Source organism: Tenrec ecaudatus, chromosome X (assembly GCF_050624435.1).
Source record: "Tenrec ecaudatus isolate mTenEca1 chromosome X, mTenEca1.hap1, whole genome shotgun sequence".
Taxonomy (NCBI): Eukaryota; Metazoa; Chordata; class Mammalia; order Afrosoricida; family Tenrecidae; genus Tenrec; species Tenrec ecaudatus.
The window spans coordinates 31,568,198-31,587,626 of record NC_134548.1 but is presented as its reverse complement, the minus strand read 5'-3'; the positions used below and the strand labels follow the sequence as shown (position 1 = coordinate 31,587,626).

At 39.4% G+C, this 19,429-nt stretch overlaps 1 protein-coding gene across 3 annotated transcripts in view; it reads left to right on the top strand.

The window, feature by feature from the left end:
- The window catches only part of DMD (dystrophin), a 730,751-nt gene that overhangs the window by 285,383 nt on the left and 425,939 nt on the right, over positions 1-19,429 (top strand). For all 3 annotated transcript variants that reach the window (XM_075538193.1, XM_075538191.1, XM_075538194.1), the window contains exon 7: positions 11,487-11,643. In XM_075538193.1, the coding sequence (XP_075394308.1) occupies positions 11,487-11,643 (157 nt within the window). The remainder of the gene's footprint in view (positions 1-11,486; positions 11,644-19,429) is intronic.

The following is a 19,429-nucleotide window of genomic DNA, read 5'->3' as shown; positions in this document are numbered from 1 at the left end:
CTAATGTCTCATATGTTTATGTAAATCATCCAATTTCAGAATGATTCATTTTATTTTGAATAAATGAATCATTCATTTGCTTGGTATGGAGATGATACTTGAGGGTTCAGATTAGATTAAAATGGTGATGTTTTATAACCACAGGAGAGATGCATATTAAGACATTAGAGTGAATTTGAATGAGGAACACAGTATACTAATTTCATCGAGTTCTCTCTTGGCTTATCATATGGTTATACTGAAAGTGATAAAATTCGTGTCTGTTTATTATAGAATTCTTTCATTGGCATCCTTCTAGATGAATAACAGAGGCCACCCTTTAACTACTAATACCATTTTATAATAAACAAGTTAAAGACACCCTCCATAGCTACTGCGGTCAGAGAGTATAGACATTTCTTGTCTTTTGCATCCTCTCGGATGGTATTGAAACACAACCTCAGTAGAGGAAGCAGTTCCTGCTCTATGATCCTTGGCTTTGAATTTTGCCTCTTTGGATGGATGAACTTTCTTTGGAGAAGTTCCTGTATGCATCTAGGCCTCATGTGGGAAAGACTAGGTGAACCTCTTGCCACATTTTCTCAAAATGACACTAAAGATAGTCACTGAAATGCCCAGGGTTTGCCTAAGTGGTCTAGGAAGTACGCAGAGTAGACATCAAGTTTAATGCTTTCACATCAGTTGCAACATCACTTCTCTTTATAAAAATGCATTGTGCTTTTTGTCTGAAGGTAAGGAATGGGTGGTAGTGGACAGTGGGTTTCATAACGATTAAAAGGGAAGGAGCTAAATGTTAAAAGTAGTTTACTTCTATGTAGTAAGATGCCAGAGAGAAATTTTCTCTTCTGATCTATAGTTGTTGTTGTGGCTGTTGTTGTTGTTTTCTCTAACTTGACCACGATTGAAAACTTGTATTCCTTCCAAACCATTATTACAAAAGTCTGCCGTTAACCTGACACAATAGTAGTGATAGTCATTTACACGTATCATATCTACCTAGCAAACCACATTATAAGCACTTTATATTTATTCTTTCATTTAAAATTCTGAGCAACTCTAAGAGGTACAATCAAACCGCAGCCCTCCTGTTTTTACACTTACAGAAACAGAGGCACCAAGAGGTTCACCTAGTTCATGCAATTGGAAGGCAGGGAGTCTGGCTCCAGCTTTAAACCCACATTTTCTACCACAGTGGATAAAAGAGAGCGCAAAATGGACCTATCATTTACAAATCCGTATACAATGTGTCAGTAGATGAACTAGAGAAGCATGTTCCCAGGAGTAGAAAAGGATCGATTGGTTTTTTTTTTCATTTATAAAACTTTTTTTATCCCTCATCTTCTAACACCCCGACTTTTAGCTCCCTATCTTGTGTATGAGCTTTGTATCGACAAGGTACACTGGGCAATGGCATTTCCCCAGCTAGGGAAACTCCTTTGGCTTCAACACCAAGAGAGGGCACTGGGTTTAATGAGAAAGGCCACTTTCATACCATCTGTCATTTAAAAAGAATGAAACATGTGTGATGGAAAAGATATTGGTGGGTAAAGCAAAGCACAGCGAGTTATTTCTGTTTTGCCAGAAAGAGAAAGGAAGGTGCCTGGACTGTTGCGAACATCACTCAGCACCTTTTTCCCCTTCGTGTGAACTTGAAGAAAGAAAAGGCAAATTGAAAGCGGCAAACAGTGTGTCAGCCAAAATATGGCCTCTTCCTTCTCCGCATTTTCCCATATGCTAGCGAGCACAGTGTAATTTGTGCTCTCATTAATCAAGTAGAAAACAGGTACCTTAGCTGCTCTGAGGGGCTGCAAAGTCCAGAATGTAAATATTCAGATCAGTGGCTGTGGCCTTTCAATAAACCTTCCTAATAATACAGGATGTGTTATAAGCACTCTGTTATAAAAAGCACAGAAGTAATTCCTCACATCAAAGCCATTCCGATTATTCCCTGCCACTTGGTTGAAATAAGGGAATCAGTCAATCCACAGTGAATGGCAGGGTTCAGCTGCGGGAAGCATAGTAAAGGTAGAGACTTGATAGGACGCAGAACTAGGATAAAGGAACTCTGGAAGCACCCCTGGTGGTATCCATAAGCTTGCTCTGTAAATCTAGTCAGTTCCTCCACTGGGGTTATTTTATAGTGCACAGTCGCCAGCATTAAAGAAAGTAATTCCAAAGATACCTGGCTGGGGGGTGTGGCCTATGGTTGCCCAAGCTATATTATACTTTCCAATTACAATTGGTTCAATCTTTTATGAAGGGTTATGAACCCACTTTTATTTCAAAAAAAATACACAAATGAAGCATCAGGGCTAATTTCACAGAGGTGCCTGTTTCCATTCCCCACTCTCAAATGTTGTTTGCACACCAAATGATCCTGAGTTTGGATGTGCTCTTTGCATTTCACTCATAAGAGATGGCCTTCTGCCTTTATAGCCACCGCTGCATGCTTTTCCTTGCTCTCCCTGTAGTTTCCCTCGGCCCTATGCAATTGCAGTTCTTAGTCAACTCTTCCTGTCATGTCACGCTAACAGATTTGTATATGTTCTTCTTTCATATTTCTACCATCTATTGCCCATTTCCTCAGGAGAAAGATGAGGCTTTCTACCCCAGGAAGCAGCTACTGTTCCTGTAACCCACAGGGGCAGTTCTGCCCTGCCCTCTGGGCTCCCCAGGCGGGACAATTGCCTGGAGGACAGCGAGTCTGCGGGTTTTGGTTATTGCCCATTGACAAGTTCCTTGGACACTATTTTCATCTCATCATCTTTTGTTTAAGAACTTTGAACTTATTAGTGCCCAGTATTCATTCGTTGCTTCATTTATTTGTTCATTCAGCACATATTTATTAATGGGCTACTACATATGACATGTTCTACTAGGCCCTGAAAGAAAAACACTTGGGTCAAACAAATGAAAGGTCCCTGCTGTCACTAGAATCTAGTGGCAACTCCATACTTTACCAAATCTGCCCAGTAAATCCCTTGCTAAACTCCTTCCCTTTTGTGTCTTTCCCTTTGGTGTGGTCCCCCAGCTCTTTTTCCCCAAGAAGTGTTCCAGGTTTTGCCACCATGCTTCCTCTGAGCCAAGTATGTTCTGCTTTCTTACCAATTTCTCCTCTCCAACGATTCCCCCTCACTCCCTCATCTGAGCATGTTCATTTTGCTGATCCTCATACTTCGAGTCTCATCTCTTCTTTCATTCTCTCAAATGTTACTCAGTTTCCAGAATGACTATTTCCTTCTCTGACTATTCCTTCACCAGTTATTCCTTGTACTTTCCTTTTTTACACTAGATGGCAAATTAAGTAATCACAGGTTGTTACATAAGGTTGTGTTTGCTGTCTTCAGCAACATTAGATGAACACAAAAACTCCAAATCACAAATGAGTGAGTGAGGAGGAGGAGGAGAGGAGTTCTGGGCCAGCATTTGGGAGGCCTAATTTCTCCACAGGCTCTACTAACAAGCTGGCATATGACCCTGCGGTATCATGTAGCTCCCCCAGACATTAGCTGCCTTCTCCCCACTGAGATGAGGGGAATTGAACAAATAGGGGGTCTCTCCAAGTTCCCTGGAAATTCTAAAATTCAATTATTTTAATTCTACACCTCACTCGATAAAATGGTAACATTCGTGAACTTTCCTTCCTTGGTTTTCTTATATTTAAATAGAGCTGATTAATTTCAAAGAGATGGTGTAAAAGAAAAGCTAGTAGAATGTTTTTGAAGGCAAAAGAATATTCAAATTGAAATTGGATATTGCTACCTCATAATTGAGTTGAAGAAAATACACACCATCTGTTTGTTCCTCGTGCATTACCACATCCCAATTTGCCCAAAAGGTATAAAAAGCAGTAAATAGACAGTGATAGTTAAATGTCAGCAAATAGAATAAAAGATTAATGAGTTTAAGTAACAGAAAACATAAAGTGGCTTTTAAAAAAAACTCACATGTATACACAAAAAGTTGTAGATGACAGTATTCCACATCAAGATAGTGAATATTCAAAGAAAACGTTTCTCATCCCAATTAACTCCAGATCCCCAAACCTTGTGTTTTTAAGGTTTTTAATTTGAACAATTTAAGATGTGGTGTGGGAATTTTCTTTTTTTTTACTTTAAAAATAACATAGATTTCAATTTAATTTGCCATGTTAATATGATCAGTTTTCCAGATTTTTTAAATTTTTTTTTATATTTTGGCCTGTGAGAATCACATAATTTGTTGTCAACATAATTTCGGCACAAGGTACAACCTGTAATTTCAGAGGAAATCTTGTCTGTGTTATGGAAAGCATTTATGTTTATGTCTCTGCACATCTTAATTTGAGTGCTGAGAACAGGAGCATGTGTTAGGCGGAAGTGGCAGTCACTCTCAAAGGGAGTCCTTGCCGTGAGAAGTGAAAGACATTTTTTGTCTGTGTTTTTGACACTGGAAAATAAAGGAAAGTCTTTCTGCCTTTGAGAGACAAATACAATTTGAATATTGAGGATCTCTGACCTTCTAATCTTGGAATATTAATTTTTTTTCAAAGTTAGAGTACATGACCTATTAAACAACATTTCTCAAAATTTCTCTTGGGGCTTCATTCTCTTTATTTAAAGTTCCATAGCTCTCACTTTATTCCTGTGGCTCCTTATTATTTTTCTAAGTGTGCCTTTTTTACCCCTCCATGTGTTAAAGTGTTATTTTATTACACATGGGTAACCCAAGATATACAAGATATATCATTAGTTTCATAAAGAACGTCAAAGTGAAAAATGAATTCAATATAACACATTTTGCTTGAAGAATACAAGCCTTTCAGTGTAAAGTTTTATTATGGATTTCAAAGTAGGCATCAACCAAATCACACTTGAAATATTTGTGTCTGGAGAAATAACAATCACTTTAGCAGCCCCTATAATTCTTAGAGTCCTGACACTGAAGAGTTCCTTAAAGACCAGGCAAAAGATCCCAGCACACCCGAAGGTTCTGCATTTTCCCTAAACCTTAGAAAGTGTAGATATTTTCTGTTTATTAAAGATCAGCACTTGCCTTGTTAAAGTCTAGTAGCCCCTGAGCCCTTGTCTTCACTAATAAAGATTAATAGGCCATGACTACCAGCTACATGTGACAATGGAAACCTCCTTGAGTTGTTTTACTCATTGTTATTGTGGTCCTCGTTGTTGTTCGATGCCATCAAATCGATTCTGGCTCATAACCACCCTCTGCAAAACAAAAGGAAACAGCACCAAGCCCTGCCCTGTCCTCCCAATGAATCTGATGTTTGAGCCCATTGTCGTGGCCACTGGGTCAACCCACTTTGTTGAAGGTCTGCCTTGTTTTCACTTCTACTCTCCGTTACCAAGCATGGTGTTATTTTCCCAGGAAGTGGTATCTGCTGGTAGCATGTCCAAAGTATTCGGGTGGACTCTAGCTACCCTTCCCTCTAAGGAGCGGTCTGGCTGTATTTCTTCCGAGACAGATTTGTTTGTTCTTTTCTCAGTTCGTGGCCCTTTCCACATTCTGTTGAGTAGATAAAGGTAACCAGAGTTTACTTAGCAATTAGCCAGGTGCATTTTTGCTCAGGGATCCAAAACAGTTGGGTAAAACTGCTAAGGTTAAACAAGTCTTCTTATAAGAAAGGTTTATAATTCCCATATCACAGGTCATATTTTTTAAAGACAGTGCAAGTTATGGACTCCAGAACTAGTCTCTACCCCTTTGTTTCTGTTTCCTGATTTTCAAAACAAGAGGGTTGAATTGTTATTTCTAAGGTTCTTTTCTGGGGAAAAGGTGAGGCTTTCTACTCCTACAAAGAGTTATTGTCTCAAAAACCCACAGGGGCCATTCCACCCTGTCCTATAGGGTTTCTATGAGTCAGAATCAATCTGATAGCAGTGAGTTTGGTTTTGGTAAGGTTCCTTTCAGAAAGTCCTGGTGGTGTTGTGGGGTGTGCCTTGGAGTGCTAGCCACTAGGACAGCTGTTCCAATCCACCAACTGCACCACAGAAGAAAGATGAGACTTTCTTTTCCCGTAAAGACTTAACAGCCTAAGGAACCCCAAGGGGCTTTTCTGCTTGGTCATATGAAATCCCTATAAATCTGAATGGATTCGATGACAGCGAGTAAGAGAATGTTCGTTCCAAAAAAAGAAAGACATTTCATTACAAAGAAACATTTTTAGTTGGAGACATTCCCAGTACAAGCATAGGTTAAGCATATTGAAATATTTGGTATACACACTTGAAAATGAAAATAGGTCAGCTATTTCCAACAAATATATTAGAAATGTGTACTGAAAATACTTCACAAGCTTAACATGATAAAAAAAAATTTTCCAGCTCATAGTTTTTCATTACATTTAAATTCTCCTTCGAAATCATGTCACTGAGAAACACCACCTTTGCCCTGTGGCCACCAACAAATAATGTTTAGGGAGGATCTGAAATATTTTAAGAAATTACTTCGCAAAGAAGAGTTTTTGGGCTCACATACAGAGATTTTCACTTCAGGCATCCTGGAGATGGGACCTAGGAATCCAGATTCCAAATGAGCTGTGTTACACATTGAGTTGCTAGCCACAATGTCAGTGGGTCGAATCCACCAACTGTTTACTTCTGTAAAGATTTCATCCTGAAGTCCCAAAAGGGCAGTTCTGCCTCACTCTATGCGGTCATGATGAGTCCAAATTTACAGGAAGCAGTGAGTGCAGTTGTTGATTTGGTTTTTCCTCCAATGCTAGAGTTCCTGGATAGTGCAAATGGTAAAGGTGGTTGGCTGGTACTTGAAAAATTGCCCGTTAGAGTCAACCCAGAGGCTTCTCAGAAGAAAGGCCTGGATATCTCCTGGGGTGGGAGGAAGCCATTAAAACTCTGTTGGGATTAGATTCCTGCTCTGCTCCACAAAGGTCGCTGTGAGTCTGGGTAGACTCAAGGGCAACTGGTGGGCAACTCACATCTGAGAACTTGTGTGCACTTCAGTCTGAGAGCCACGAGTGTGTTTGTTTGAACGGAAATTAATCGTCAGACTTTTGTTCTCTTCCCTAGTCCTTACCCAGTGTCCTCTGGACTATGTTTGGTCTTTGCGTTACTTTTTCTTTCTTTCACTCGCATGCTTTAGAAGATAATAAATTCATTGGCTAAATAAGGTGATCCAATATAATGTCCTCTTACCTAACTCAATACCTGAGGAATAGTCTCCCGATAGATGACAAGTTGATTTGTTTTTTTTTAAATCATGTTGTTGGGGACTCATACAACTCTTTTTTTTCTTTTTTTTTTATTTTAACAATTTATTGGGGCTCATACAATTCTTTTCACAGTTCATACATATACATACATCATTTGTATAAAGCACATCTGTACAGTCTTTGCCCTAATCATTTTTTTCTCTTTTCTTCTTTTACATTTTATTAGGGACTCATACAACTCTTACCACAATCCATACATATACATACATCAATTGTATAAAGCACATCCATACACTCCCTGCCCCAATCATTCTCAAGGCATTTGCTCTCCACTTAAGCCCCTTGCATCAGGTCCTCTTTTTTTTTCCCCTCCCTCCCCATTCCTCCCTCCCTCATGTGCCCTTGGTAATTTATACATCATTGTTTTGTCATATCTTGCCCTATCTGGAGTCTCCCTTCCCCCCTTCTCTGCTGTCTCTCTCCCAGGGAAGAGGTCACATGTGGATCCTTGTAATCAGTTTCCCCTTTCCAACCCACTCACCCTCCACTCTCCCAGCATCGTCCCTCACACCCTTGGTCCTGAAGGTATCATCCACCCTGGATTCCCTGTACCTCCAGCCCTCATATGTACCAGTGTACAGCCTCTGTCCTATCCAGCCCTGCAAGGTAGAATTCGGATCATGGTAGTTGGGGGGAGGAAACATCCAGGATCTGGGGGAAAGCTGTGTTCTTCATCGATACTACCTCACACCCTAATTAACCCATCTCCTCTCCTAAACCCCTCTATGAGGGGATCTCCATTGGCCGACACTTGGGCCTTGGGTCTCCACTCTGCATTTCCCCCTTCATTTAATATGATATATATATATATATATATATATATATATATACATATATACATATACACATATATACACATACATACACACACTTATATCTTTTTTTTTTTTTGCATGATGCCTTATACCTGGTCCCTTGGGCACCTCGTGATCGCACTGGCTGGTGTGCTTCTTCCATGTGGGCTTATTTGCTTCTGAGCTAGATGGCCGCTTGTTCACCTTCAAGCCTTTAAGACCCCAGACACTATCTCTTTTGATAGCCGGGCACCATCAGCTTTCTTCACCACATTTGCTTATGCACCCATTTGTCTTCAGGGATCCTATCATGGAGGTGTGCAGTCAATGATATGATTTTTTGTTCTTTGATGCCTGGTAACTGATCCCTTTGGGACCACTCGATCACACAGGCTGGTGTGTTCTTCCATGTGGACTTTGTTGCTTCTGAGCTAGATGGCCCTTGTTTACCTTCACACCTTTAAGAACCCAGACGCTATATATTTTTATTGCCAGGCACCATCAGCTTTCTTCACCACATTTGCTTATGCACCCATTTGTCTTCAGCGATTGTATGGGGAAGATGAGCACACAATGGTGTAGATGACAACTTTTATGTCTTTTGTGATGTGAGGGTCTTCTTCTGCTCTACTCTCTCTCTGGCAGCCTTCTGTGCTTGACTTAGATCAGCCTCCAGATCTCTTGCTGTGGAGTTTCTCCTCGATCCTTTAGAACTGCATTCCCTAGACCTCAGAGCACTCTGCTCTCTTCTTCTCACCTCTTCTCTCCTCTCTCAAGACACAAAGAGGTTCATTGACCATTAATGATTCCTTGGTACCATTTAACCTAGAACCAGGTTGGTGGGATTTCTTCACATCAATAAAGCAGAACTCCTTCCCTGTGGCAGATTCTCCTCCAGACCTCTCCACCACAGGGAGAATTTGTTTCCAGAGAAAGTCTCTGGTTGGCACAAGTCGTTAACACATTCAACTGATGATGGAAAGCTTAAAGGTTCAAGTCCACTTGGTACCATGTGAGAATAAAGGCCTAGTAACCTATTGTGAAAAAGCTCTAAAAATACTGCAATTAAGTGGAGGCAGACTCTAGCCTATAGGATAGGGGAGAACTGTCCTTCTAGGTTTTTGAGACTGTTACTCTTTCTTCGAGCAGAAAGCCTCATCTTTCTCCCGAGGAGGTGGCTGGTGGTTTCAAACTGCTGACTTTACTTTTAATAAGCTAAGTTGTAATCATGACGCCATCAACAAAAGTCTTATGGAGCAAGAATCTGCTTGGACACTTGATGACAACTGGTATACCAAATAGAAAGAGGTCATTCATTCGGCATCTCCATGGTCTCCTTTCCATCTCCCTCTCTCTACTCTCCAGTATATCATGACACTTACAGGCACTCAACAAAAATTTCTTTAATCCCTGTCTCTTCTCCCATTTGCTGCTTTCCCATGTCTTGACTGTGCCTCTTTCTTACTTTCTTTCAAAATATCCTGCTTGACAGCCTTACTTCACCCCCAAGGTGACCAACCTGCAAATTCCAAACATGCCAGGGAAGCTCTGAAACTCATAGTCATTACTTGCCATTAAACAGCCAAAACCCTGAATAGGGAATTCTAACTTGGGTGTACCATAAAACATAATAAATAAAAGAGAAGGAGGGAATCAAAACTTCAAAGAACTGACCTGTACATTATATGTAATCTGCACATATGCTGTTTAATTCATGGTATTTGTGGTATTTCGTGATTCATTTATTAGATCTTAATACCCCTCAAGTCCTAACCACTTCATCTCTCTTATGTGATGGATTGCCTTTCTGCAGCTAATGTTGATATTGTTCATTCAAATACAAAGAATTCTGACAATTTGGAAACGTAAAATGAAGATAGAATCAATCAAATATAAATCTACTTTTACATGGCAACCTAGTTGTTTGTTCCACATTTTTTTCATGCATAGTCAAACATGTGCACACAAATACACACACAAATGCTTGCAAATAATAGAAGGTAGACATTTTTGTCACCTGCTTTCTCTCTTGGCAACTGTCAGGGTGATCTTTCCATATCCATACATATCTGCCTATGTCATCATATTGAACATTTGCATAGTATTTCATTGTGTGAACTCGTTATTGCATATGTAACCCATTCCCTCACATTGCCTATTTAAATTGTTCATTTTGCCCCAATCATAAATGAAACTACACAGACCATGCTTGGTTCTAGATCTTAACATGCTTTCCCGGTTATTTCCTTGGTATGAAATCGTTGAATTAGAACTTGTGGGTCATTGCATTTTTGCTTTTTAAGGAGAGTTATAGATCATCAAATTATCCTTCAGAGAAATTGCAACATTTGGATTTCCAAATAGGTACGCTTGCGATTCTCTTTAACTAAGGCCCGAAGGAGAATTGCATTTGAGATGTCAGATGGTATTACTAACGTATTCAAGGGAAATGTTTCCCTCTCCCTCCTTGCTTGGCTTTACATTTCAGTCTTTGCTTCATTGGCGACACTAGTATGTTTACATTACAGACAGCATTAGATTTGTGAATTATTAGTAATTATGGATAATATGTGAGCAATGCAGTCCAATTCCTAGTGTACCTGAGGAAAATGATTTGAGTAACACTCTGTGCTTCCTCCTGGTTTTCTGCAAGATGATTTATTTTATTAATTTAACTTCTCATCCCCCAAGTGAAATGTGGGTCTTATAACACAGATCATTCATTTGTCTCCTCTTAAATGGCTTCTACAGATTAACACGTCCTAAATTCTGTTGATGGGAAGGCACTCAGTCTCCTGGCTAAATTATTCATGTTTGGGGGGAAGACTTTCAGGCAACTGTCGGATTTTAGTCTTCCACATGAGTTGTTGTCTCAGAAAATTTTACACAAAAATAACAAAGCAGAAAATGTTGGCACTCGGTGAAAACAAATCCCAGGTGCACATGAATAAAGAAGGGTAGAGGAAAGGCCTATGGAACAGACACCAGACAGAAGGAGGCCGTGCACAAGGCTGCCTGGAGTGTGGGAACAAGAAAAGCGGAAATAGAGGAGAGAATTTTCCGTTTCTTGAAGCAGAAAGCAGTCCAGTTTTAGTGTGAGTCAAATGGTAATCGAGTAGTTTGTGTTAGTCACTGGGTCGGATTTGTTCTGCACCGGAAACATTAAGCACCGTTTGACTGCCCCTGTGGAAGCCATCCCTGCCAGTGCCCTGTTCGTGACAAACATCTCAGAATCCTGCATGTAAAAAAAAAAAAAAGCATAGGGCTTATGCTTGACTCTAGAATGCCACCGACTTACCCCCTATTTTAAAGGCCCTCGAAATCAGGTAGGCAGTGTGTTTACACAATCCCCATCAGTTTCTGCATTGTGATATTAGCTGACCACCATGCCTTTCATGGCGTTGTTAGGACTGTTACTTATAAGTCCAAAGATTGACTGCTTTGTCCCCATTGAGTTTCAGGTCCCATTTGGAAGCCAGTTCGGACCAGTGGAAGCGGCTGCACCTTTCTCTTCAGGAGCTCCTGGTGTGGGTGCAGCTGAAAGAGGATGAGTTAAGCCGGCAGGCACCGATCGGAGGCGATTTTCCAGCAGTTCAGAAGCAGAATGACGTACACAGGGTAGGATATCTTTAAGCCTAGTGCTTTGCACACATAACGATTTTGAAATTAGTTTTGATCGAAAGGATTGTTTTAACCTCTTAAAATCCAAGGGAGATTTTTTGAAGACCCAGGGCATTATAATAACAATGCCAAGGCTTCTACATTATTAATATCCTTTAATAAATAATCCATACATTTGTCTTTTTTTTACTCTTGTCAAGTAAAATATAAAAAAATACAAAATAAGCAGAATACTGCAATCAATTCCCAGGCGTCATCACGCCATCAGCAATTATCCATTAATAGACAATCAAATTTCTTCTTTAGTTCAACCTTTCTTCCATTATTTGTGAGCAAATATCAGGTATGTATCATTTCATTATGAAACATCTTGGAAAATCTCTCTAAAAGATAAATCACTCTTCTAAAATAATTGTAACACTACTATCAGTAATAATAATCAAAACATCAATAATCTGACAGTAAATACCATATCTAGTTTTCAACTGTTCATTCTATCGTACCAAAGCCAAACCAAACCTATAGAGTCAAGTCTACTTCTAGCTTATAGCATTGCTTTAAAACTCCAAACGCACTGCCAACTGTCAATTCCAACTCATAACAACCCTTTAAGACAGGGCAGAACGCCCTCTGTGGCTTTCTGAGACTGTAACTGTTGATAGGAGTAGAAAGCCCAGTCTTTCTCCTGGGAGCGGTTGCTGGTTTTGAGCTGCTGACCTTGAGGTTAGCAACCCAAAACGTAATGTCCCTTTAGGAAAAAGCAAAACTGCTTCAAAGGGTTTTCAAAGCTGTAAATCTTTCTAGAAGTTCACTGCCACTTCTTTCTCCTGTGGAGTGGCTGCTGGGATTGAATCAATGACCTTTTAGCTAGAAGCTGATAGCTTAACCTTTGAAACCACAATGACTCATTTCACTTAAAATTTAACAGGCTTCTATTGTTTAAATGGGAATCAAAATAAGGGGGAAAAGAATAAAAATAAGGTTTATTCATTCCATTTGGTTAATATTTCTTTTAAATTCCTTTCTTCATTTTTTTTACTATTTATTTTGAAATGATTCCAAATTCAGGAAAAGTTGCAAAAATGAGTACAGATGTCTTGTGTACTCTTCAAAGTTTACCCAATGGCTATATCTTATTTCATAACTGTAGTTCAACATCGAAACTTGAACATAAGCATGTATCTGCATCATTCTGTGTGGTTTTTCACATGTGTAGATTTGTACAAACATGACTACAATGGACATACAAAAGTATTCCATCACCACAAAAAGCTTCCTGTACTACCTTTGTAGCCATACTCACCCTCCTCCCCCACAACTATTCCTCAATCAGCCCTGGTCTGGTTTCCCTTTCTATAATTTTGTCATTTCGAAAATGTTATATACATGGAAGCATACAGTATATGACCTTTTGAAATTGACTTTTCCCAAGTCGCATTTACCCTTCTAACTAAAATTTAAAGCATCCAGGATTCAGTAGGATCGATTTTCACAAAGACCTTATTATAAGGTACTACCTGACACAATGATGGGAGATAGCTAAGTAAACCTGCCGTTCATAGGGCCACTGTCAGGAAGGCAAGGTCATAAGTAGGCTGAAAGCCTGCGGGCAAGGTTTGAAGTAGTTCATGAATGAAAGTCTCTTTTGGTCTCTGGGAAGGCCTAAACCCTCTTTTATGACCTTCCAACTGAGTAAATTAGGTCAACCCAATGAAACCTCCCTAATTTAAATTTAATTGATTAGGGAGTTTAATTACATCTGCAAACCCCCCTCACAGCAGTCCCTAGATTAGTGTTTGATTGAATAACTGGAAGACAGTAGGTGTAACTCCCTTGTTGAATATGCATGCTCTTTAACCTATAGGCTCTCCCTCTCTTAAAGTTTTTCTTGTCCTTTCTTCTTTTTTAATAAGCTTGGTAATTGTTTTTCTGTAGTTTCAAGTCATTTGAGTGTTACAGAATCCATTCCAATAAAATGGTTAAACATATTCATCTGATCTCTTTATTTCCTGTAAGTGAGTAGAGGGATCTAGATCAGCATTGCCCAGTAAAAACTTCATGCCTATGGTCTATGTAATGTAAAAATTTGAGAAGCCACTTTAAAAACAAGGTACAAAGAAACAGATGTCATTCACTAATTAAATATTTCATTTGATCCAATGTATCCAAAATATTATTCTTTGAATATGCTGTCAGTAGAAAAATCTATGCCTTCAGCACAACTGACCACATGTCAACTTCTGGTCAATCAGATGTGGCTAGTGGGCTACCATACTGAGTAATGATTTTCTCGACTTGCTCATGAGTTCTAGAAGTTGGACCATTTTTGTCAAGCCCACCTCATAATTCGTAGTATATTCCTCTGTCACTGAGAGGTATATGTCATAAGAGTTTTATCTCCCACCTTTTTGTTGTGATTTCGTAAGCTGCTGTTTATCAATGGTTACGGGGGATAGAAATATGGCAATTGTTTTTGTTATTTCTTCTTCATTAATTAACTGGAGTACATTTTAGCTCCCTGTTTGTATATGCAGAGGATAGGCAGACTCAATGTTTCTTCTTCACCAATTTTGAGAATAACGAGTTGTTCACTGGCATACCTCAAGATTATTATATTTGTGGAGCAGCAGGTGGGGTGTAGTTGACATTTCTCTCTTCCCTAGGTGGTTCTGTACAGGGATGGCAAGGATTTGGTTTTACTCCTCTCCAGGATACTCATACATAAAAAAGGACCTGGCATACAATGAATACTTCTAAGTGTGTTTGAACTGAGAATAAAAGGAACATGAACAGAAATGAATAGCAAACCAAAGAATATACTACCAAACAGCAAGAGCTTAATAAAAGTATGTTCAATGCTTAAAGGAAAGCTCTCTATAGCAATACAATCCAAAATGAGATCTTGAAGAAAGGCCAAAGGTTCGTATTATTCCAGGAAAGAGGATTACAGAGCATTACAAAAAGGGAAGATAACACGAAGGAAGACCTAAGGGTCTGTGTTAAAAATCACTAGGGAAAATACAATTTCATGTCATAGAGTTCAAAATATTAAATGGTAAGGTGGCACTTAATAGTGATACATTTTTAATTAATAAATCATTATATTGGGGGTTCTTTTTATGTTTGTTTTTTAAAGTTTTATTGACATATAATTCACATACAATACAATTTAGTAGTTTAATCATATCAAGAAGGGCTATATAATCATCACCAAAAATTTTAGAACATTTTTCTTCTGTCGTTATTAGCTCCCCATTCCCCCCAACCTTTCCAGCCATGCCCCCAAGAAACCATTCATATATAGAAAACACATATGCAAACACACACACACACACACCCTTAACAACAATGGCACAGAAAAATGTCAATGGAAAAGAAAATACTTAAAAGCTAGAACAAACTTTTTTTGCTTTCCCCAGTTGCTTTATTTATTTATTTATAAATTATTTTATTGGGGCTCATACAACTCTTATCACAATCCATACATACATCAATTGTGTAAAGCACACTTATACATTCGTTGCCCTCATCATTCTCAAAATTCGCCTTCTGCTTGGGTTCCTGGAACATGCTCCTCATTTTCCTTTTTTCCTTCCCCTTCCCTCACCGCTCCCCCTCCCTCATGAACCCTTAATAATTTATAAATTATTATTTTATCTTATCTTACACTGGCTGGCATCTCCTTTCAACCACCTTTCTGTTGACCATCCCCCAGAGAGGAGGTTATATGTAGATCCTTGTGATGGTTCCCCCTATCTACCTCCCCTTCCCTCCCAGTATCGCCACTCTCACCGTTAGTCCTGAGGGGTTCATCTATCCTAGATTCCCTGTGTTTCCAGTTCCCATCTGTACCACTGTTCATCCTCTGGTATAACCAGGTTTGCAAGGTAGAATTGGGATCATGATAGTTGGGGGGAGGACGCGTTTAAGAACTAGAAGTTTGGGAGTTTCATTGTTGCTACACTGAACCATGAGTGATTCATATCCTTACCACTACCCCTCTGTTAGGGATGTCCAGTTGTCTACATATGGGCACTGGATTCCCATTATGTGCTCCCCTCATTCACTATGATATAATCCCCCCCCCCACCTTTGGTGCTTGAAACCTGGTCCCCTCGGCCCTTGATGATCACACATGTTGGTATGCTGCTTCCATGTGGGTTTTGTCGCCTCTTGGCTAGATAGCCACTTGTTTACTTTCAAACCTTTAAGTCCCCAGATGCTATATCTCTCGATAGCCAGGCACCGTCAGCCTTCTTTACCACATTTACTTATGCACACATTCGTCTTTAGCGTTCATATGGGGAAGATGATCACACAATGATGGTTTTTGTTCTTTGGTGTCTGCTACCTGATCCCTTCAACACCTCATGTTCATACAGGCGTGTGTGCTTCTTCTCTGTGGGCTTTGTTGCTTCTGAGCTGGATGGCAGCTTGCTTGCCTTCAAGATTTTAAGACCCCAGACACTATATCTTTTGATAGCCAGGCAACATCAGCTTTCTTCACCACATTTGCTTATGCACACATCTGTCTTCAGCGATCATGTCAGGGAGGTGGGTATCATGAAGTGGCCATTTAGCTGAGCAAGGTGCTCTTGTATTAAGGACATGCACACAAGGAGGTCCAATGTCCACCTGTTACCCTACTATTAAACCTATAAATATATGCACATAACTACCCATACATAAATTGTATCAAACTCATTTGTACATATGTTGCCATCATCATTTTCAAAACTTCTTTTTTCTGTTTGAGCCCTCAGTATTAGCACCTCTTTTTTCCGTCCCCCATCCTCCTACCCTCAAGGACCCCTAATAAATTATGAATTATTATTATTATTTTCATATCTTATATCACCCACTGTCTCCCTTCACCCACATTTCTATTGGTCATCCCTATGGGGGTAGGTTATGCATTGATCATTGTAGATGGGTCCCCATTTCTCCCTCTTCTCCCCACCCCCACCATCATAGTATCACTGCTCCCATTAGTGTCCGTGAGGGGTTTATCTGTCCTGGATTCTGTGTTTTGAGAGCTCTTATTTGTACCAGTGTACATGCTCCACTCTAGCCGGTTTTGTAAGGTAGATCTAGGGTCATGATAGTGGGCGGGGGAGCATTAAAGCACTAGCGGAATGTTGTGTGTTCCAAGCAGAGCCATTGTGAAGAATGGGTATTTGAAGTAGAATGTATTATTTGACAGAGTGAAATGAAACAGATTTTGACAAAAGATATACTATTTACTATTTTAGTTCCAGAAACTATAAAAGATGAATCACTGAAGACATTAACTAGGATTCAGGAGACTGAGATTCTAGCCCTAGTTCCCTTATGAGTTAGATTGTAATGGCTATTTTGTTCTTCAACAGCATGATAAAGAAAATTGCAAATAAAAATTTCCAAGGTTCCTTCTAATCAGTATGTTGATTTTCATACTACCTCATTTTGTATGCTTCGGGGTACTTTTGCCAGTAGTAGAAAATACATGTACTTTCTCAGTCTTTTCATTCCGGATTCTCAGAACTAGTAACATAATTTTAGAACATGTTTGGATTAGAATTATGGGTAACATGTACCATGAAGAAGTTAACTAATCTTCACATGGCTAATGTGCTTACTCAGATATCCACCCCCACCCCAATAGCCTTTCATTGACTTATTAAGACTTACAGCCTATTGATAATGCTGTGTTTTATACACGAGTTTCACCATTCCTCCATCTTCTCCTCATTCTAAGGCCAATTTAATAACTTTTCCATTACTGGAATTATGTTACCAAGATTTTTAGACACGATATTTGGGGGGTTATTTGTTTTTGCTAATGGAATGTATACTGAATCATTAAGTATTTTTAAAAAATTGGTGGGTATGATGGATTTCTATAAACCAGAGGTATGGGGGATACCTATGTCCCTAACAATTCTCCCAAAAGGATAGGTGGGATGAGGCATGGGGAAAATATTCACTTGAATGTTACCAAATTCTGAATTATGCTTGTTCCCCAAACACACAGGAAACAGTAAACATACTTACAAGTCTTAAGTACCTGTACAATAAGTGGCCCCAAGGGACAGGTTTTGCACAGTCACTCTTCCAGGATGCACTATTTCATACAACAACCTTTCATCACAGTAATATGTCACCGACCAACTGTCTTCTGCTTTACTCAGTTATGTAAGTTTATGCCCCAACTCTAGCATGTACTATATGTGGGGGAACCTCTAAAAAAGTACTAGAGATGAGATACGTAAATTGTACTTATATGTACCACTGGTTGTGAATGTTTGAACAATAAAATGTTCTTCAAACATTTTAAGAGAACATTCGAAGAACTGAAAATCCTTTGTCTCTTCACCTATTTTGTTGGTCTACAAAGTCTACAAAGCCTGGAAAATCTCACTAAACACTTTCTCTTCTTCTATATCCAGACCAAAACAGGGCAGGTTGGCACAGCAGATTTTCTTTTTTTTTTTTTTAATCATTTTACTGGGGGCTTATACAACTCATCATTGTGTCAAGCGCATTTGTACAATTGTTGCCATCATCATTCTCAAAACATTTTCTTTCTGTTTGAACCCTTCGCATCAGCTCCTCTTCTTCATGTCTGCATGCATGCATGCATGTGGATCACTTGCATATACCCATTGTGAATGTATGTAAATACACCTTTTGCGTTTGTGTACATGCAGTATTGTGTTAGACAGGGTTCTCTAGAGAGACAAACCAGATTGCTAGTAATTATATATAAATATATTTATAAAGATAGATATATATAATACAAGAAATGAACCTTTAAATTATATACAGATAGATGATACAAGAAATTAACAGTTAAATTATAAAGCAGTGAGACACTAGCAGTCCTTTAAGGCTTGAGAGCCGCCAGTTGCCAGTCCCTTTCTGTTGAGAGAGCTGGGCTATATATATCCAGGCAGCAAACAGCAAGGCAGGTCCCCAAATGTCTTCAACTGTCGGTCCCCAGCTCCAGAGATGAACATTCCAATCGTGTGGGCTTGAAGGGACCTCACCTTACAGTGACACAGTCCACAGGCTAGGCATCCCACAGGTAGTGTACCCCTTTAAACTGAGGCACAGAACAAACAAGGTGAGGCTCACCGAGCCATTTATCCCTCTGCCCTTCAGTTAATCCTACTTGTGTTTATCGGCCAGGCTGGTACAGTAAACTATCACAAGTATGTACTCATATACTTTATGTGCGTATCTCATTGATGTCACTCCCTTTTCACTAATCCTTGTGCTCTAAAATTTTTTTTTGGCTGATGGACATTTTTGTGGGAAAAGGATGGGGCTTTCTACTCTCATCAAGAGTTACAGTCTCGGAAACCCAATGAGGCCTGACCTATAGGGTTGTCATGAGTCGGAATTGAATTGCCTCAATGGCAGTGAGTTTGGGTTTGGGGGGTTTGTTTGCCCTTTATATTTTTATACTCAAGGCCTCATAAAGTCGTACCTGGTAGATACTAGATAGATAAAATCAAAGGAGTCAAGGAAGGAAGGAAAAGTGTGAGAGGGAAGAAGGGGAAAAAAACAAACCAAATAAAAAATCTCACCTTCCTCTTTTTCATTTTTACTCCAGTACTCTGAGGCCAAGTGCAGGGAAGAGAAGAATAGAATGCATAGCAGGATTTTTGTTTGTGGTTTTGCCTTTCTGTTGTTTGTTTGTTTTCTCTAGGACTCTTATTCTATTTTTATGGTAAATTAGATATGGGTATACATTTAAAATCATTAACTTTGTATTCAACAATTTAAACTACTAGCTCCC